Below are 21,612 nucleotides of genomic sequence, written 5' to 3'. Positions count from 1 at the left end.
ACGACTTACGGTGTAGGCTGGGGAGGAGGGAGGGAGCGAACTCCCGGGTGCCCGAGGGGAAATCTCGGGGATAACAATTATCCGAAAGCTTGAGAGCAGAGAGCGGGATGTGGGGTGTTCTTTTCATCTCTTGTTCTCCTTCTGCTCGTTTCTTGCACTGTCTCAAGAGTTCATCTTGCAGGGAGCATATAGCCCCTTCCTAAGCTAGGGAAAGGCAAGTGCTCTGAGGAACTGGGGAGCTTTGGGGTAGTTTTGGTAGGGAGGGACCTTTCAAGCCTGTCTCGTCCAACCCCCTGCAGGCAGCAGGGATATCCCCAACTAGAGCAGGGTGCTCAGAGCCCCGGCCAACCTCCCCTGGAATGGTTCCAGGGATGGGGCAGCGACCACCTCTCTGGGCAGCCTGGGACAGGGGCTCACCACTCTCAGCATCAAAAATGTCTTCCTTCTCTAAATCTCCCTCTTTTAGCTTAAAACCATTCCCCCTTGTCCAGCTGCAACAGGCCACACTAAAAATGTTGTCCCCATCTTTCTGATAAGACTCCCTTTAAGTCCTCAATGGCTGCCAGAAGGTCTTCCCAGAGCCTTCTCTTCTCCAAGCCAAGCAAGTCCAACTCTCTGAGCCTGGCCTTGCAGGAGTGAAGGATGTGGGAGAAGTGCCAGGGCTGAAAGGACTGTACGTTCTGCCAGCTACAGCAACTGTTTCACTGCAGAGAAAAGTGCTGTCATGGGGAGGAGCCAAGTAGTACCTGAGGGTGCATAACAGCCACATTTGAAATACAACCAGATGAAAGCATTCGGAAGCTGGTGTGGGGTTTTTTTTTGCTTTCTAATCCCATGTGTAAAAGTACAGAGCTCTAGTATCCCAGGGAAGAGCTGTGTTGTGTTGAGTGAAGCACCTTTTAAAGTGGCCTTCACACTTGTGCAGTCTGAAGCTTGCCTTTGGAAGTGGAGGGGCTAGTGCAGGAGTTGGGGTCTGTCTGCAGAGAGCTTGTTACACTCTCTGGGTAGATGAGAGGTAAATAGGAGAGTGCAGGTGGCTCTGTTGTTATCTTAAGTGAAAGCTGGCAATGAAACTATGACCTGCTGCCTTTATATCCTTTCTGCTGCTGTTTGGCACATGAAGAGGAAACTTTAAACCACAGGTTCTGTTTTGCTTTTCATTAAAGCCCCATATACTGATTGTCATACTTAGGAGGACCTTCGTGTGGATGGCCGTGGCTGTGAAGACTACAGATGTGCAGAAGTAGAAACAGATGTTGTGTCTAACACGAGTGGGTCTGCGAGAGTAAAGCTGGTAGGTGGATTTCTTGGGGGTCGTTTCCAGAACTAAAATGAGAGAAATAGTGCTGGCATTGAAGAGTGTTTTAACCTAGAGAAAGCTTAATGTGTGGTAATCATTCAAAGAACTGTCTTAGACTTAACATTGTCTGTCTAAAACCTTTTAAAAAAAAAAGCCAAATGTTATTTGAAGTTCACTCTGATTGAATGATTATTGAAAGGCAGAAACATCATCTTACCCTGGGCCTTTAATCTAACTGCAGTTGTTTTTGTTTTAACAGGGACACACTGATATCCTGGTAGGTGTAAAAGCAGAACTGGGGACACCGAAGTTAGAGAAACCAGACGAAGGTTACCTGGAATTCTTTGTGGATTGGTTAGTATGCTACAAGAGAAGGGAATAGATCAAATATTTGGAATAAATGACTAATAGGATCTTGCCATGCTTCTGAGGCTTATACCTTCATTCCACTAAACTCCTGTAAGAGTCTGAGTAGTAGAAACAAGTCATTTTACTCTTTCAGTAGTGCTGAATATTCAGAACTTTCTGCTTCTTCTGCAGACCCAGGAGTTAAAGGATGAGAACAGGTTGACTAAAGCAGTCCCAAATTGTGTAGTGTCACTGCAGCTGGGAAGAAAGTCCCAGTGCAGTGACACAGGTGTTTAACAGGACTCTGTGACTGCAGTGCCAGGTGTCTTTTTCACAGTGATAAAAGAGAGAAAATCTCTTCCAAAAATGAAGCATTCTGGAAGGTAAGAATTGGCTGATATGGAGCATACTCTAGCTGTTCTTAGAGGTTTGCTCACTCTGAAAGCAGTGGGAACAGTTCCAAGTGTGACTTGTACAAATCTGTTTAAAAAAAGAAAACTTCTTGCTGTAAACTTCAGATGCAAAAGTTAATTAGAAAATTTAGTTACTGTATTTATCTGTGAAACAGTATTTCATGAGCTAAAATGGGATTTGGTTGTAACCACGTTCCTGGCTTGTGCTACCCTTGGGCTTGTGCTTAGCCTTCAGCCTTCAAAGTGCTGGGAGGGTGGAAGAGGTGAGAGGGAAACTTCACCAGGGAGCAGTGACACGTAGCCCCAGAAAGAGCCACCAGATCTCTACTTGCCTTTTCTCTTGTTGAAACTAATAATAAAAATTCTCTGTCTTCAAATGCTTGTTTCCTGAAATTCTTGTGGTTTCTTGTACTGCTGAAAAAAATCACTTGCTGGATTGTGTATGTAATTATCTACTCCAAAATTCTGTGTCTCTTCATTCTGCTCTGAGTCCTTCATCTAAGGTATGAGAAGAACATTTAGTCCCTTCTGGAGACAGATTTTAATGCATGTCTCTGGAAGAGGTGATTTTTGGGGCACCAATTTGTGATACTGGGAACTAATTCTTAGAGAACAAGTCCATGTCCTGTGTGTTGTCCTTACTACCTGTCAGCATCTGGACCTGAATTTGGGTCTCTCTGTTTCTTGGCAGTCCAGATGCATATTGGTTGCTTGAAATAAATGTAGCTTTAAGTGAAAAATGTCCTCTAGGTAACAGAGCCCTTATACCAGGCAGATAGCTCTAATTTGTTCAATTAACTCTCTTTTTTCTCTAATTACTTATATTGTACATTATATTACAGGGTATTAATGGCCTGAGCTGCAGATGGGAGGTAATTAACTACTGTGAGAGAAAGGGTTTGACTGGTAACAAGAGTTTTGAAACTGAGTGTTGCTCTGTGGTAGAAGCATCATTAAGCTTTGAGGAGTCTGGATTGTTAGATGTGACACCAAAAGGGTTTTGAATGTCTTCAAAATTCCATTCTCTTTGGGAGTAGAAGTTCTGTGCTCTACCTGGCCCCTGCCAAGCTCTTTCTGTGCTCCATAAAAGAAGTTGTTTGGCATTTCCTCCTACTGGTGTTAGACACCCCCTGTTCAAATCCTACTCGGTGTAAATTACTGCAGCAGTCTGTGAGCATTAGGTGGCAGCATTTACCAAGTAGTTGTTTTAATAGTACCCTGCTCACTCCTTTGTTTCACTTTGCAGGAACTGATGGAATTAAGCTGCAGGGAAACTTGCAGTGAAATTCCAGTTGAGTGTTGGGCTCTTACTACTCACTGTCAAAGCAAGCAGCCATTTATCATTAAAAAATACAACGTTTGACAAAATTTTGTGTTTAGAAATAATTATGAGGTGTAGATTGAGGCTTAATTCTTTTCAGTTCATTACAGGAACCACAACGTTTGTGTAGCCATGATTTAAACAGAATCATCTAGTTAACCTGCATAAAAGCTGCTTCAGTGGAGAAATGTTTAATACAACCTGAAGACCCAATTCAATGTATTTTCAGAATTAAGTTACACTTGGCTATGGTCTTACCTTGTGAAATTAACACAACTGAATACTATTGTCACACTTATTCATGTGACAAATGTAATCTGGAAGCATGGAGCTGTGCTTGATCTGCAGGAATTTATTCATTTTAAAAGCACATATAGTGCTGGCTGTTTATAGAAGCAGCAAATAACTTCTGTAAAATCCAGTAGCTCTTCCTGGAATTCTGAGTTTTCATCAGCTCTGAAAAAGAGTAAGCTGGGAGAGTTACTGTGTCCAATTTGTATGGGTGATAATAATAGGTAATTATATGTAAGCTTAGAGGTGCTGCAGTCTTGTTGATACAGCTCACATGATGGTTTCAGTTGTATTTAGGTAATGTGGCTCTTTAGTTGTTGGTTGAAAGGATTCTGAAAGATTAATTTGTTAGACATCTGACTAGTTCATTCGGAAAAAAAAGATCTGCAACATGTGCCATGGATCTGCTGCTTGAGAATGCTCTTGCTCTCTTCATAAACCAGAGCTTATGTTCAGAATATTTGTTAATTTGCTGTATATACATCTCTGGGCATTTCTGCTCTATTTCATTGTGACTTGGAGCTGGGGAGGGGTTTTTGTTGTTTGTTTGGGTTGGTTTGTTGGGTTTTTAAGAGGGCTGTGTATTTTATTGTTAGAATATTATTCTTAGCTATGTATAAGGCCCCAGCACCCAGGGACATTCTTGCATGGCTGCTTCTAGACAAAGTTTGTGAATGTGAAGACCTCAGGCTTTTGTCAGATGCCTTCTGGAAAACCTGTTCTTTAGTTGCTGTTCTCCATAAGCTGCAGCTGCTGAAAATAATGAGCTGCTGTCTGTAAGTGGCTTGATAGCAGAGAGTACACTCAGTGCAGAAATTGCCAATTAAGGTCAGGCAGTCATGTCACTTAAAAATGCATGTTCTATTTGTCACATCTTCCTCCTCTTGGCCACTTTCTGCTCTGATTAATTTACCATTCCCTTCTAACAGGCTGGCTTGTTAGCTGCTCTGAACTCAGGATGGATTCCTCTCACTTTTTCAGTCTTGAGAGGGTTGAGGTGATAGAAGATGAGAGCACTTAAGGAATAATCCCTGAGGGAATTTGCCAACTTTAACGTTGTAACTTGAAGATAGTGGTGGAATTTAATTAGTATTGGAGTTTGTAACAAAATGTAGCTAATCTGCATCAAGACATTTTCTTAAGCAAGCTGGAAATAATTTCTTTACAGATAGGATGCTTATTCTACAAATAAATCCTTAGATGCTTCTGAGGCTTTATATTTGAGAAATGTTCTTTGGGTATTGGCTGCTTCAGAGTTGAAAGTATTTTTTTTCCTTCTTTATCTAGTTCTGCCAATGCTACTCCTGAATTTGAAGGCCGGGGAGGAGAAGAACTTGGCACAGAGATAGCAAATACACTCTACAGAGTATTCAGCAGCAAGGGCAACTTGGACTTGAAATCACTCTGTATTAATCCCAGAGAGCATTGCTGGGTTCTCTATGTTGATGTACTGGTAAGTAAGGAAATGAAAACTAGGATTCAAGGAGGCTTTTCAAGGTGCTAACTGACTTATGTAAAAAAAACCAGCTCCTTCTCACAATGAGCTATAATGCTTCACAGCATGGATGGCCATTTTCTTGTGAATCTACCTATAATCACTCCTTCCAGCTTGCTCTTTTTCTGCTCCTCTTGATGCTGCTGCTGCCCTGCAAAGCAAACAAAACACTGAACACTCCAAATCTGTCTCAGGCAAAAATCAGTGATCCTATACTGACGAGGAAATTGCCACTACAGAAAGCTGAGCCTCTTTCCAAGGTGTGGTTCTGATGAATGTAAGCTAGCCCAGCTGTATGAGTGCCCTAACCTCACTGTGTTACCTCTTTGCATTGTTATCAGTAATCATGCAGTCAAGTAAACAGAAACTGGAAAAGTTGTGTGGCCCAAGCACTTCTGGATGAAAGCTGTGTACCTGTATTGAATGTAGAGGAGAAACAATGTTTGTTCCTGTTAAAAAATGGAAGCTGCATGTTAGCCATGTGAATCTTGTGTGTGCAGCAGCTCAGTTTCTCTGTCACAGGAATTTGTGAGTCAGACTCCTGAGTGTTGTTTCTAATTCTTACTGGCCTGAAGTTGAGTTTCTATTTGTCAAATTGGTAACTGAAAATACACTGAGGGATCTTCCTTGCAGCAATCCATCAGTGTCTACAAAATTATTTGCGAAATTTTAAGCTGAATTGACAGAAAAATTAAATACAGGATTTTGTTAAATGAAACAGGAGCATTTAGACTCAGACTTAAATGTGAAAATTAGTCCATTAGCTGTTTAAAAAGCAGTAGCATTAGCCTAATTATAGCAGCTATGGTACATACTGTGACTCAGTCTGCATGCAGAATGCTCAAATGTGCACCACTGCTGAGTGCTTTCCTGGCCCTGCTTGATGGTGTACTGGAGCCTGGAATAGTTTAACAGAGAACAAGGTATTGGTTCTGAGAAATCACACTGGGGCCTTTAGTAACTCAGTGATTACAAGCAGAAGTACAGAATATTTAAATACTGTGCTTATGTAAGCTGTGTACTGCTCAACATTTGCCTAAACACTGCCCAGACAAAGCCTTTCCTAAAGCTGACTGCTGCAGGAGTAGTTCCCTGTGGCTTTTGTGTGAGGTATAATGGGTTGTTACTTGATTCTTCCTGGACAAACTTGCCCATTGTCCACAGCTACAGCCAGCCTTGGTATTCTTATGCCATGAGCAGCTTTGAATGCCAACATCTGTTATGTGGTGAGTTTTACACTGAGCTTTGTTTACAGTGCCAATAAGGAACCTGTTGTAGGGTCATAATTAAGACTGTAAACCTGGTGATCCTCTTTCATGGGATACTCTGCAGGAACTTTGGGTGTGAGCCCTTGAAGAGCTGCTGGTTAGAGTTTGAACAAGATACTGTTAACATTTGTCTCTGAACTCTATTCCCACCCTCTGTATTTTCACATTTTTGAGATATTTGTACTATTTCCTTTTCTCAACACGTATCACATGTGATAGTTTATACTTGATGTAGGTGCTTGGTTCCTACAGATTTTCCTGAAGCTGCTCTTGCTGAATCATTCTTACTGAATTCTGTTATAAGAGTGCATGGTAGGAGTATGACACTTGTGCTAATATAAGGTACAAGTTGTATTATTCATTGTTTGAGGGAGGCAGGTTCTGAAGATAACAACAGTGCTTACTGAGAGTCCTTTGGGTGATGTTTTCCTTCAGAATTCCTGGAAATTGTTCACATTGGTGTTTGTGTTGTGTAGTTAAGCTGAAGGGGAAATAAGCCTTAAATCCGTTGCAAGCCTGAAAATACTGGTGCCTTGTGGGCAGGTGGGGAGCTGCTTGTTTGCAAGTCTCTCAGTCCAAAAGAGAAAATCCCAGAGAGAACATTAGGAACCTGGAGACACTCTGTTGCTGTGTAATTTAGCCACGCACAATCTGATCAAAGCATTCATATTCAGCTCCTGTGCAAACAAAAGCTGGAGAAGTGCAGCTTCTTCCTGGAAATTGTTCACATTGGTGTTTGTGTTGTGTAGTTAAGCTGAAGGGGAAATAAGCCTTAAATCCGTTGCAAGCCTGAAAATACTGGTGCCTTGTGGGCAGGTGGGGAGCTGCTTGTTTGCAAGTCTCTCAGTCCAAAAGAGAAAATCCCAGAGAGAACATTAGGAACCTGGAGACACTCTGTTGCTGTGTAATTTAGCCACGCACAATCTGATCAAAGCTCCTATTCAGCTTCACATTCAGCTTCTGTGCAAACAAATGCTGGAGAAATGCAGCTTCTAAAGAGAAAATCGTGCAGCTTGTCAATTGAAAACACTCTGGAGTGTTTTCTGGTGGTCAGTGTTCCTGGGAGGTGCTGTAATTGTGTACAGGCCAACTGCAAAGGGAATCAGCTATGCACACCACGACGGTGCAGATATATGGACAAGTCCCTGGTGTCAGAAATGAGCTTTGAGGTATTTTTGAGGAGTATTTTGGTGCCTGTAGAGCCTTCTCTGTGCCATTTCCTTCAGCAGCTGGCTGTGCTGAGCGTGGAGAATCAGTGTGCAATCTTTTCATTCCCATCACAGGGTGCTGTGTGTTGCAAGGGGCGTGTGTTAGATTCTGTTGAAATATTAGCAATCCCCTACTGAGCTTTTTTCAGAGGATTTCCTCTTCTATTTGCCTCCAGTTTGGGGAAAAAAAAGCCATTAAAAAACTGTCCTTTTGGAGGAAAAGCTTCTTTGAATAAGGCAAGATCTGCACTGTTCTTTTCTTCCAGCCTCGGTAATACTTTCATTTGATATCAGTTAATTAAAAGCAGTCCTTTTTAAGGCTCTTTTGCTTCCCACAACTCAATTGTGCAGACTTTTAAGTCCTTTAAAAGAAAGAGGGCCTTGGTAGAAGGTGCTTCAGCTGAGAAGGGCGTCTGATTCTTTTTGGAGGAGCTTCTGTGCTGTGACCGGGCTGTGCCGGCAGGTGCCACTCTGACACCCCCGAGGCTTTGGCACGAGCCTGGCAGAGGTGCCAGCACATCCTTTAGTGGGTGTTAATGACACAGATACTGTGGGGCTGATTGTGTTACCCTGAGAAATCCAATAACGACCAGAGGGGCGAGTTCACCTCCCTGCATCCAGCAGCTGTTCGCCGAGAAATAATCGGATCACTTCTGTATTTAGCTTTCTGGCCCAGCTTTTTGTCATTCTTTTTACACAATTCAGTCTGCCTTCTTAAAAACAGTCTTCCCAGAGTGTCTGATTTATGGTTTGCTCTCAGTGCTGGAGTTTGTCTCGTTCTTAAACAGGCTTTGAAGAACACTTGGTGCAAGCAGTGTTGAAAACTGGTTTTGCTCTGATGGTACAGGATGAGTGGATGTAATGGGGAAGCATTCTTAGCTCTCACTGCAGCAGTGTTGGGTGTGCTGTGTCTTCATAGACAGGAACAGGCAGCTGAGAGCAGAGCTGGTCAGAACTGACACCAGGCTATGGCCCAGCACACCTCTGAGTTGTCTCTCATCCTGTAGAAGGCATCAGTGGTTACAAGAGCTCTGCCTCTTCAGTGTGCACTGCTGTTCTTCTCTTTGGTGTGGAGTATGGGAAACAGCTTGGCTTGATTTAACATTAAAGAATGAATGTGATGAGTTTATAAAAGTATTCTGGTCATAGTCTAGTTCACAGCCTTAGCAGAAGATGAGTAAGAACAGTGGGTGGTTCCATTTCAGCCTCTATTATTAAATTTTATCACTAATTTTATTATGAAGTTCATTAACTCTGTTTTGTGTGTATCCTAATGTTAGCTGAAATCTTCAACTGCTGTTTCTTTTCATAGGCTTTAAAGACAAATTGGTTTTAAAAACCTCTTCTGGTTCGTAATGTGTTTTCAAGTGGCTTTAAGTTAAATAAACACTTGTTTTAAAGGAACTAGCCTGATTTTCTATTAAAGGGATGCTTTTTTTTCCCCTCCCCAGTTACTGGAATGTGGTGGGAACCTCTTTGATGCAATCTCTATCGCAGTGAAGGCAGCTCTCTTTAACACAAGGTAAACCACTGTTAGTCTGTAGCTTTTTACAACTATAGAGGGGGAAAATGGTGCAATGATGATCTTTAAAATAACTTTTCCCTCTGCATTTTATTTCAAAGAATGGAAGGACAAAATCTAGTAGAATGAATGATACAAGTGCTTAGTGTCTTAATGGTAACATTCAATATTTTCCTAAGATTTTTCTTTACCTATAGGTGGAAGGGAGTACAAGAGTTTTGTAGCACCCTTGAGAAAGAAACTAGCAAATGGCTTTGTCAAAAAAAATTAGGTAGCAAAGGTAGCTGTAAGAGGTGCAAAAGTTAGCATCTTACAGGCAGAAATATTTTAAAAGTAGATCTCAGATTGTTCTTCAGCTGTAAATTAGAGACCTGCAGAAGTTGCTGGTGCAGTTCTGGCTTATTCATCAATGCACAGTGCTAGAGCTGGAAAAGGGTGGGCAGGAGGAAGAGGAAAATGGTTTTGAAGACAGTATATTGGGTTAGAAACACTTGAAAAGGGGTGAGGGAGAATCCACCCGAGCCCACAACTTACATACACTGCTGAGAAATTTCCCATGTTAGTGAAGTTCTCAGCAGTAACTTTTAAGAGCAGGTTTTGCAGCCTGAAGAAATACTGTCACAAAGGTGACACCTCAGAGGAGCTGACAGTGTGCTGAGGGGAGGAAACCCCTCTGTCAGAACTGCCAGGAGGCAGGAGTCATACAGTTGCTCCCATGTCAGTTGTTTTGCAGTTCCAAGGTGCATATTTTATTTACAAGATAACTAGGTCTGGTTTTCTTATTTCAGCCAGAATCCTAGCTCTGAGCAGAGAGAGAATATCATATAAAATCATTAAGTAAAATAAAATCTGTTGCTTCAGGAGCATGGGCAGCATGGAGGATGTAATTTTTTTAATGACTCTGCTTTGTTTTTACTCTTCTGACAACTGATCAATACATGTCCTTCATGAAATCTTTAATCCATGGGCATGTACCCACAGTCTTGTGGAAGTCAGATATCAAGTCAAAACGTGCTCCAGTACAACATCATGCACAACCTCTGAATTTTTTTTTACCAGTGCAAGCCCTGTGTGTTGCTTTAAGCAGGGAGTCCTGGTGTGCCTGATCTCATGTGAGGTCAGGAGGTGGAATTCAAAGTGGAAACCTGTTGTCCTCATTCACTATTCCCTTGCCTTTCCTTTGGTACCTACTCAGTTTTCTTTGGATCAACATGAGGTTGTTGATAGAGCTGCTGCCCACTCTCCATAAGACATTCATGTCCAAGCAAGACAAGATGTCCATTTGAAGATCACTTCAGATTAAGTGTTCTGAACTCTGCTTGACACGTGTGTCCCTCTGAGTCTTCCTTGCCTTTCATAATCTGTTTACAACCAGGTTTTTGTTATAAGTGTTTTCAGGTCTTTGCCAGCCTTGCCTACAGCCTGGGAACCAAAAGCAGGGAGCTCAAGCTGCTGTTTTTTCTTTGAAGCTATAAATTTTTAGGTATTCAGATAGGCAGTTGAAAACCTCAGCTTCATCCTTCATCTTGCTCTAGTCATTTTTATAATAGTTATAGCCACATTTTTCTTTAGGGCTAAGTAAATCCAATTGTTTTTCGCTGGGCAGCATGGAAGGGGCAGAACTGATGCCTGCTGGGAAGGGTAGAGCTGATTTTGCAGTTGTGAAATCAGGGTCTGCAGCACATTAAAAGACAAGAGTATTGTTTCTGCTGTGACCCAGTCAAGCTGGGCAGATTTCTGCCCTCATTAGTTGCAAGAATCAAAACAGAAGAAAATAAGCTGCAAAATGAACATCTAGTTCACTAGTACAGCTCCTTCTTAAGATAACTCTTCACAAGCTGGGAGAGGAAACTCTTTGTGCTGGGCTCCTTGCCTTGTTTTTGTGTGTATGTACCCCCTTCTTTTTATGGAACTGTGCTGCTTGTGTCTGATCAGCTGGGTTTTTTGCCTCTGGAGCAGTTCTGTTTTGTACCTCTCTCATCAGTCCTTGGACAGAACAGCTCCTTGCAGGCATTTTTCAGGTATTAATTCTGGCAACCTTTTCCTGCAGACCAAACCTTGCTCTGGTTTCATAACTGGTTTGGGACGAGGTTAAGAATTGCTTAATCTCAGAGATTTTCTTGAAAACTTCATTTTTAAAACACTGCTCTGGCATACATGCTTGTTGTCTAGGCTGCTGTCCAACCTCAGCCATTGTCCTATGTAGCTAGAGGGTTAGTCACCTTGTGGCTTTATTCCATCAATTGCTAGTGGGGTATTTTTACCTCAAAAATAGGCTTTGATGCAGTTCTGATGGGTTGCAAAGCACTGAGTTTCATTGCAGGAAGAGGTACACATCACAGCTGCTGTGCCTGCTGAAACCTTTCAGCTCAGCCTGGCTGGGGCCACTGTTGTTGCAGGGAATTTGTTCTCACTGAAGCAGGGTTAGCTGCTGTGAAGTGCTTGCCTCCAGGACTCCCAGCCACAAATAACTAAAACAACCTTCCAGGGAACAACAAAAATCACTTGGCGTTGGCTGTTCACTTGATCAGTCCCTATCTCCTCCTCTTCTGAGAGATTTGGAACAGAATGCATTGAAGTGTGTAACCTCCAGAGCCTGCTTATAACACAGTGCTACTGTGGGAGTCCTGATACAGGCCCAGGCTGTGGCTACACTGCACGTGGTTGCTGAAGCTGGCTGTCTAGGGGTGTTTTCAAGTGCAAATGTGTCACAGCCAGAGTAGCCTGGCTGGGCCCAGTGGGGGTTTTACTGGCCAGGAGAGCAGTGTCATCCTGGTGGGCACCTGGAGAAATGAGGGGATGTAAGATTTTATATATCTGTCTTTAAAACAGCAGAGTCTTCTGGCTCCTGAAAGAGTGAGACTATCTTGCCAATCTTCCCACCTTGCTAAACAGGATTTTACTGATGTCACCTTTTCCCTTGGCCACAAGTCTCCTCAGTTAGTGTCATTCTTTCCTGAGAAGCTTTGCTGCTTGTTCCTGCTCCTGATGTCCCAGCTCTGCCCAGCAATGCAGCTGCTGTAATTCCCATGGCATTACCCTTCTCTGTGAGGTTGGGATCCACAGTATGAAAGGAGAGAAATTACCAAGACAGGATCCTGTTCATCCAAACATAATGGCTGAGAATTGATTTGTGCAAATTCCTGAAGAATCCTTCCCCATCTAGCAGTGTAAAAACCAGTTCTAACAGTTTGAACGATTACCAAGACAGGATCCTGTTCATCCAGACATAATGGCTGAGAATTGATTTATGCAAATTCCTGAAGAATCTTTCCCCATCTAGCAGTGTAAAAACAAGTTCTAATAGTTTGAACAATGTAAATATTATGATCTTGTCCTAAATATCTGCCCCCTTGCAATGTTTTCTTCCCAGCCTGTGAGTGAATTGTGAATACTTGGATAACACCCTGGATTTTTCCCTGAGCATTCACCTCATGTAGAGGAAGGAGCCCTGCCTGGGTAAAGCTGTCTGAGAGCTGTTCTGGGGAGCTGCTCTGGCAGTGACCCTGCACATCTCTTTCCCCAGGATCCCCAGGGTGCGTGTGTTGGAGGTGGAAGGCTCCAAGGAGATCGAGCTCTCTGACGACCCCTACGACTGCATCCGCCTGGGCGTGGCTGACGTGCCCTGCATTGTCACACTCAGCAAAGTAAGCCTCACACACCTCTGGCCACCTGCCTGCAGTGTGCAGTCCCCAGTAACTTCACCTGCTCTGTGTTTCCCTAGAGATAATAAAACTTGTGATACAGAAACGGTCAGTGCCTGCTATTTATATATATCTGTTCATCTTTGGCCTCCTGATTAAGAACTTTCACTGAATAAAGAGGGTTTTTTTTTTTCCACCTCTGACTTGCAGGTTTCTACATGATGCATTCTTAAAAATGCATCTTCTGCCATGCAGAAGAGCTGTTTATTTTCCATCCACTTGCTCAACATCCAGAGCAGCAGATGCTCCAGTATGTTAAAACCAGTGGTCCCTGTTGTGAGGCACAGAAGCTGTGTGACAGTTACACGACGAGTGTCTGTTGCTGGGGACAGAACTCCATTCTCATGGGTGCAATCCTGTCCTTCCAAACAGGTTTTGGTTTCCATTTTTCACTTGCAGCACAGCTAAGACAGTTGTTTTGATGGGTGCTGCAATTTTCTGTGGCAAAAGTCAGTGATTTGCTTAATTACCTGTCAGGTCAGCCCCTGACCACTACCAAAGTCCACATGACAGGAGGATGGGAGGCTGTAGGTAACTAACAGAGGTACCACTCACAGTTTTAACTCCTTAATAAAGAGCTTAGACAACTGTAAACTAATACCTTGTTTTGTCACTGACTTCCAGATTGGATACAGGCATGTGGTGGATGCCACCCTTCAGGAAGAAGCCTGTTCTTTGGCCAGCCTGCTTATTTCTGTGACCAGTAAAGGTGCCCTCACTTCTGTGAAGAAAGTGGGCAAAGGCAGCCTGGATCCTGAGAGTATTTTTGAAATGATGGAGGTGAGTTTTGAGCAGTTATTCCTGGCTCAGGTGATGCTGGATGAACTGGAATTTGGGTATATGGAAAGCTGCAGTAAGGACTTCAAGAGGAGAGATTTTGGTGCTTTTATGGGGTGCACAAGGGATTTGCAGAAGGACACAAGACAGTTCCTTTGCAACAGAATCTAATATGAATTAATGTTATCTAAAACCTTTTGATATCTGAAGCATATGGGATCCTCATTTGTTTCAGTCAAGTACTTCACAGCTGTTAAGACTGTAAAGCTTTAGCTGATAAACTTTGAGAGTTTATCAACTTGGAGAGCTGATAAACTTTTTAAAGAACATGTTTCCTCTCACATTGTTTCCCTTCAAGACTGAAAGAGCCAAACTTCTATCACTGTAAAGTGCCTACAAAAGGAGAGATGGTGCTTTGAATTGCTGGTACATGCTGTTCTCCTCTAACACAACTCATTTGTTTTGTGATAAGCTTACTGTTCTCCTTTCACTGTTGTTTTTCTTTGCTCCTTTACTGGGTTTCTGACCTGCCCCTACTCCACAAAAACAGTAGTGTCTGGGTGTTGCTCACATCCACAGAAGAATTCCATTTTAAGCCTTTCTCTTAAATCTGTCCTCCAGTATAAATCCTCCTGTCTGGTTTTGGCCTTGAGCAAGAGACAGAGATGGGTTTTGAACTTGGAGCCAGGATGAAAATTAAACACTTGAAACTGGCTGTTTCCTAGAGACCCAGAGCTAATTCCAGCATGGCTGTAGCACAGCATGCAGGACTCAGAGCCAAGTTTGAAAACAGTTGGTCTCCAGTGGAAATCACACTGACTGTATGTGGCCTTTCCCTCTCTCAAGATGTCCTGAGCACAAATTGTGGTGGGACCAGTGGGCTTTTGATGGGCATTCCATTGTCACTTATCCCCCTTACCTGGGTGGAGGAGTGTTAGTTCTGACCTGGCATCCCAAAGAAACTAAACCTCCCATGGACAGCTGATGTGTCTTGATGGATTTTTGAGTCCAACTCTAACTAAATGTCCTAGAAGACTTGGAGTTTTGAGTCTAGGGCTGCTAGAAAGAGACAGGTGCTCAAGTCAGCCACAGGTTGATGGTACAAGCTGGCCCCCATGTGAGTAACCTGCACGAAGCTTTGATCAGAGCCTCTGTTTTGATATTTCACTCTACACTGAGCCCTAAACAGGAGGATGACCAGAAGAAAATAAGATATTTTCTGGGAAGTCTGAGAATTATCTGTCCCTGCCTCAGCAGCCTGATTAGGACACCAAGAAAAACCAAGAGGCCTGGGAATGTCCAGTGGGGGGGCTGTGTAATCCTTGCTTGACACCTCCATTCCCTCATGGTTTGGCTGCAGGTCAGAGTGTTCAGCTTCCCTGCCTGGTAGAGACCAGATGTTTAAATATATCTCTCTTAGGAAGGCAGCTTCATGGGAATGTTTTTGGGAAGCTGGCAGCATTAGGCTCTTTTTTCCTGAGTTTATGATCCGATCCATAAGAGGCAGGCAGGAGTAAGATGGTGACAGTGTTGTGTCAATGCCAAAGGACTAAAACTCATTTAATATAACCTGTCTTTGGCTCTTTAGGGCCAGGTGGATTCTCTTCATCTCTGTACAGAGTCAGATTTCAAGCCATTTAGGGAATTTAGGGAAAGCTTAAATAGGCACCATTGCCTTGAGATCTTAATTTTAGCATTGCCTAACGTTCTGTCCTGCAGCTTCCACAGCTGTGCATGTGGGAAGAGCAGAGGCTGGTATCAGAGCCAATCCTGGTGGGTTTCCACTGCTCGAGTTATTTCTGTAAAGAAAACCCTCAGTTAACTCCTGCAGGGTCCTTGGACAGTGCAGAATTTTCACGTGGTTGCTGAAGGACCTGCCCACAGACTGATTGGGCAATGCAGCCAGGGTGCATTTTGGGCTTCCTGGCCCCACGACAGGGTGCTGAGCTGCTTTAAGTTAGCTCTGCTGATGCTGAGCACGTTCAGGAGAGCTTGCTGAACTTTGTTAATGTGAAGGCTGCTTTGCTGGTCAGGTATCTTGGTTCTCTGGCAGCTTGTTGCCCGTGCTGCCTAATTTGAATGTGTGCTTGTGCCTAATGGGAATTTAATTTGTATTCCTGAGTGATCCAGCAGTGCACAGATCTGGTGTTAATGATCATGGAATGCTTCTCTGATGAATGGGAGCACTGCCTTTGTGTGTACATTTTCTCAAAACTTAATCAAATTAAAAGAAAAAACTTCCACTGCCATTATTTTTCTTAATTAAAAGCATGGGTTTATTATACCAGCTGGGGTATATGAATCGTTAAAGGGAAAATATTTGTCAAAAGCAAGTGTTCTGTGTGAGTTGTCTTCCTGAAAATGAGCATGTGTCTGATTTGTTTTGTTTTCTTTGCCTTGCAGACAGGAAAAAGAGTAGGGAAGTCACTGCATGTAGCCCTGCAGAAGGTTCTGGATGAAGAAGAGAGTCTGGGGACCTCACGGCAGAAAGTTGGATTTCTAGGATGAGTTTTTATTAAATGTTCAAAACTGTTTTTAATTGATTGTGCAATCTTGTCAGTTTGTATCTAGAAAAAGGGTGGGGTTTGTACCTTTTTTTGTACCTTTACCCTTCTGGCTTTTAAAATGTTACAAAGCATAAAGGAAGCTACAGTTAAATGCAAATAAGCAAGTTTGAGATGTTTGCCATATGAGGAGCTGCCTGCAGGTAGGAAGTGCTCCAGCAGCAGTCGATGCAGTTCCCTGGGAGGTGGTGGCTCTGCTTTCAGGAGTGACTGAGGAGTTCCACTGAGGTCTGTGGTGAGATTTTACTACAAGTACAACATGGTCTCAAGTTTCCAACTCCCATTGTAATTAAAGATTTCTTTGCTCACCAACAGGTAGAGTAGAGCCTAGCCAAAACCTCTTACAGTGGCTAAGGAGACAGGGGCATGGCTACAGCAGGAGGGAAAATAGGTTGATTTTGAAGAGTTTGATAATTCAGCTGGAAAAGCATGGTGGCTGTCAGGAAGGGGAAGGCAGAAGATGGCAGATGAATAAGGTATGCAACCAAGTTGTATGATGAGGTTTTCAAGGCAGTGAGGTCCCTCCCTACATCAGCTGCCTACCCCAGCAAAGTAGGAGCTGGTTACTTGGCAGGAGAGGACTTGACAACAGATGGAAGAAGTCAAAGGAAAAAGTTGATTTTTTCAGGAAGTTGATATTTCAGCTGCAAGTGTTGGAAGCACTGTTTTCAACAAACATTATGGCAAAAGTTGCTGCAAGGGTCCTGGAATCATTTAGCTCTTCCTCAAGCAATGTTTTCTGCATTGCCTGTTTTAATTTCCTCATATCAGATGAGGAACCTTCTCACTGGTGGGGAGAAGGGGAAGGTTTCTGCAGAAGCAGAGCTGTAGATACAGGACAAAACACATTAACCCATCAAACTAATAATCACCAGCACATTAAATACACAGTGTACTTCAAGTCCTGACATCTTTTTTCCTAGAGCTCACTCTCATAATTAGTCAATTAGTGACTGCAGTACTACTGTGTGTTTCAGATGTGTAGCCATGACTATAATGAGCAGGCAGGTGAAAAGAAAAAATTCCCACATATTTGCCAAGATGTCTGTTTTGAAGAAGTGGGATTTTGTCAGCACCTTAAGTAATGGATTAGGAAGGTTATGATAGTGCTATGTAGTAATACAGCCAAGAAGTGGTTTATACACATCTTAGAATAACTCTCCTGGAGAGATTAACATGAGGCAAAGACTAACCTGACATCAGCTTTACAGTAGCTGTGATCCATTCCTCACCAGCCAAAGCTACTTGTAAAAATGTAGAAATAAAGAAAAGGGAGGAAAAACACTGATGGTACTTTAAACTTACCACAGGCAGTTTTTGTTAGGTCATGTATTGTTGAACACTTCCAAAAATGGTTCCCCTAAATGAGGATTGCAAGTCCTGAAGCACAAGAACTCTCTGAAAAGCTGTTGCCTGGGTTATTGCAGGTTTGTGTTTGGATACTAAAAGGCTGCCCAGAGTCAGTGAATTGTGTAACGTGGTAATAAGTATTTCTACCTCATCTTCCAGCTGAAGGATCTCCAAGCATTTTGCAAGTTACATCATGTAAGATGCTGCTTGTCCCTTCTCCAGATCCTTTTAATTTTAAATTGATTGTTCTAAGTGCCAGGAGGGGAGGAGAAACCTCTCTGTGAACCAGCACCTCTGGTGGTGATTGTAGGTGTGTTCCTTCTGCTCTCCCTACCAAGGGTGGCAGCTACTTGGAGATCTGAGATCAAGGCTGTGTGTGCTCAAGGTACCTAAAACCCAAACTGTTGGTGCCTGAGCATTTCTGTCTGCTGTCAGCACAGGGAAGCCTGTGGAGCAGCTGTGTGCCAAAATGGCTTGTTTGGTACCAAGTGCTTCCTGAGAGTGACACTACATGCACATGGTGTGAGTCCCTGCAGTTCCTCCTCTAACCACAGACACGTCCCCCCAGGTTCTCTGTAGCTGTGTGAGCAGGCACAGAGTGAACCAGAGGGTCTTCAAGGGGTCCTGTTCCTTCCTCACTTGCCACCTCCCAGCTGCTGGCACAGAGGAGCAGTGGGGTGGAGTGTGACCCTAGTTCACACTGGAGCTGCTTCTACCCCTGAGATACAAATCATGAGCAGGGCCAGAAGTGCTCCATAGCTGCTAGTTTGGCCTGGCCATCCCTGGAGATTTGCTGCTACCAGCTCATGTCTGGGATGGATAAACAAAGCTGTGACAGGGGCAAAGGGCCTACAGCCCTCCCAGTTGGTCCAGCATCTGCCAAGAAATCTGGGAGACTCTGGTTCTCAGGCATGCCAAGGGCTATGCTGCCCATTCCTATTTTCTTTTAGCTTTCTTTAACCCCTCCCTTCCATCCCAAGCAAAAATAGCAGCTAGATTTTTAGCAGAGGCTTCAGCTGAGGCTGCTGCTCTTCCCCTCTTGCCTGGTGGAAAGTTCCATGTGTTGCTGTGCAGATCTTGCCACGTTTTCATTGACTCGAGTCCAGTAGGACTAAGAGGAAACATCTGCAGAGCAGGATAGCTCTGTTTGTCCCAGGAATTAATTGCTCCTGCTGGGAGTGTGGAGAGGCTGAAAGCTGTGCACTAGAGATGGGGAGCTGAGCAGCTCCTGCTAGGCTCCTACTTGGGTTGCCTAAAATGCACCCAGCTGCAATTTACCACCTTTTTTTTTCCCCCTTTTATTTTATTCTTCCCCCAGGTATCACAGCTTAAAGATCTGTTTGGCAGGGACAGTCCCCTTGAAGCAGGAGTGGGTGAGTGGACCTGCCTGGTTTGCTCCTCACGTTCCTCCAGCTGCATTTTTGCTTGGGGTGGTGCCCAGCAGATTTCCCAAGCCCAGGAGTCCCCTCAGCCCATTCCCAAGCCCAGGAATCCCACCACTCAGCCCTTTCCCAAGCCCAGCAGTCCCCTCAGCCAGCTCCTCACAACTACAGTAGTGGCTCAGCTTTGCTGCTGTGTGCTTTGGGAGGGAGAGGGGGGATTGTTCTTCCCCTGGAGGCCATGGGGAGGACAGGGGCTGTGCCAGCCACCCTTGGGCTTTATGGAAACCTCCTTCAGCACAGGCTGTTGCAAAGACAAGTTGGGGTGAGGCACTGCTTGCCCACAGCTCCTGCAAGGCTCCTGGAGCAGGCACATCCCTCTTAGAGGGACTCAGCTGCTAGATTTCATGTAGATAAGACAGAGTTTCTGGGTTTTCTCTGTAAATGGGGATCAACTGGGATTTACCACCCTCTGCTAAGACTGCCTCTGGGTTTTCTTCCACACTTCAGCAGATGCCACTGCCCTCTGTGGCAGTGGGATGTTCTCCAGCCCTGCTCTGCTTTGCCACCAAGACCCAGAGGAGGGGAGAAGTGACTGTGGCTGGTGAGATCCAAGCACTCCAGTCCTTACCCCAGAGCCTTGATCCCTCCTTTCCTTTACCATGCTTGAGCCAAGTGCAGGAGCAGGTCCACCTGGTGCCAGGGGCTGGTCCCTCACTTCCAGCAGTAGTGCTCCACCACAGCAGGGCACTGGGGGACCCATCTGCCCACACACAGACTTCAGTGCCCTGTTTTTTCCTCAGATCAGCTGCATTTCTAGTTTTCTTTTTGCTGTTTCTGCAAAACAACATAATGATCTCCAATGTCTTGCTGTTAACGACTCCCTGGTGACAGTCTCAACCACAATTTCATCAGCCAGCATGCTTTTTAATAACTCTGTGGTTATCTTATGAGCTATGTGAACATCTCTGTTACTGTCTTGTTCCCAAGATTAGGGTAAGATTTGCAGTTTTCAAGTCACACCGTTTGTAGATAAATTTTGATCTCTCTGTTTTAGACTAAGGAGATCATAGCTGCTTTCAGAGCCCTGGAGCAGGCTGCCCAGAGAGGCTGTGGAGTCTCCTGCTCTGGAGGGATTCCAAACCCTCCTGGGCACCATCCTGGGCACCCTGCTGTGGGTGAGCTGCTGGAGCAGAGGGGTTAGATGAGATGATCTCCAGAGGTCCCTCCCAACCCCACCATGCTGGGATTCTGTGATGCTCCATCCCCTTAGCTCACATTGTTGGAAAAGGAGATGAAATCTCAGGCACTTTGTGACATACAGAGGCCCTCCTCCCCCAGATGGGAGGGGACCATGGAGCTGGAGGTACCTGGAGCCACCAACTTACAGGCCTTCCCTTCCAGAGGAGCTCTCACCACCTCTTCTCCCTGTGCTTGGGCAAACGGTAAGTTTTGGTGTTTCCAGAGTTGGAAACCTGTGGGTTGAAAAGTCATGATTTAAGTCCCACCTCTACTCTTTCCTCTCAGAGAGAGACCAGCTTGAATCTGATGAGGCTGTTGAAGGGCACAAGTTGCTTTCTTCCTGCTGGCTGATTGCACAGACTTTTATCTAAATTCAAAAAAACCAAGGAATTCATGAGGCTGACACTGGAATTCTCTGACAATCCCTAATTCAGCCCCCACAGCCCTATGAAAGCCAACCAGGCACTAGAAGGTGAGAATGATGGGCAACAAGATCAGCAGCTGGCAGAACTGCCCTCTGCTTCTCAGTCCCAAAACACTGACTCCCATTTCAGTGGTGACTTCACTTGAGCCAATGCTGACAGGTGGTTCTGTGCAGCCTGCTCAGTGAACCTCCACAACTGGGAGTTCTTCCAGAGTTTTGGTGTTTGGTTTAGACACCAGGCTGTAGTTTTGGACTTTAGGACGTGGATGATGAGCAGATTTACCCCTAGCCCACGGGGGCTGCGTGCTCCAGAGGGGCAGGTGAGTCCTCTGGTGCAGCTCTTGGAAGCAGGAGGGTTTTGAGCAGCACATGAACTCAGCTTCTCCTCCTTTAGGTTGTTTAAGGCCTGAGGGTCCCCGTTGGCACAGATCCTCTGTGCCAGGACCCTTGGTGAGTGCAGGGCAGGATGTGAGCCAGGCTGGCCATGGGGGGAAGGCTCCCTCCTCAGGCTTGGTGCCAGTTCCCCAGGGTTGGTGCTGGGGATAACATTTTGGCCAAGAGCTGACTCCCTGGCTTTGCCCATCATTGTCCATAGGAGAACTGCCCTTTCCTGAACCACTAGCGCCTTTCTTCTCGATCCTCTCAAGAACAATGATCCATAGATTCAGCTCTTTCTTTTAACCTTTTCTGCTGGTGGAAATTGGGAATGATGCCAGCACCAGCTAACACCAAAGATTTGTTTGTCAGCCCCACGTCCTCTCGGTGTGTTTCCTCCTGCCCACTGCTCTTCCTCTCCTGGTTTTTGAAGGCTCCTGTGGTGCTGCTGAGACCCAGATCCTCACCTTTTGCAGAGGGGCTTTGGTCAAGGCAACAGAGGTCTGAAACCCAGCATGCTGCCCTAGCCAGGGGTCAAGCCACCAAGCTGCAGGGCCCCTCCTCTAGAGGTGCTTTGAGGAGCCTTGAAATCCAGGTCTGGTTGTTGCTGATGTCAATACTGACCGTGTGA

At 44.6% G+C, this 21,612-nt stretch overlaps 1 protein-coding gene across 1 annotated transcript; it reads left to right on the top strand.

The window, feature by feature from the left end:
• Window positions 1-1,192: 1,192 nt before the first annotated feature.
• On the top strand, window positions 1,193-16,197 carry EXOSC7 (exosome component 7; the record flags this gene model as incomplete). The annotated part of the gene is made up of 7 exons (XM_008944989.1): window positions 1,193-1,294; window positions 1,560-1,654; window positions 4,961-5,126; window positions 9,096-9,166; window positions 12,693-12,813; window positions 13,495-13,650; window positions 16,051-16,197. Coding segments are annotated over 7 exons (816 nt in total), but the record flags the coding sequence as incomplete, so codon positions are not given.
• Between the last annotated feature and the right edge of the window lie 5,415 nt (window positions 16,198-21,612).

This window comes from Merops nubicus, unplaced genomic scaffold (assembly GCF_000691845.1).
Source record: "Merops nubicus isolate BGI_N331 unplaced genomic scaffold, ASM69184v1 scaffold5350, whole genome shotgun sequence".
NCBI classification, from domain to species: domain Eukaryota; kingdom Metazoa; phylum Chordata; class Aves; order Coraciiformes; family Meropidae; genus Merops; species Merops nubicus.
Note: the sequence above shows the minus strand (reverse complement) of the source record. Positions and strands in the feature narration are given on the sequence as shown.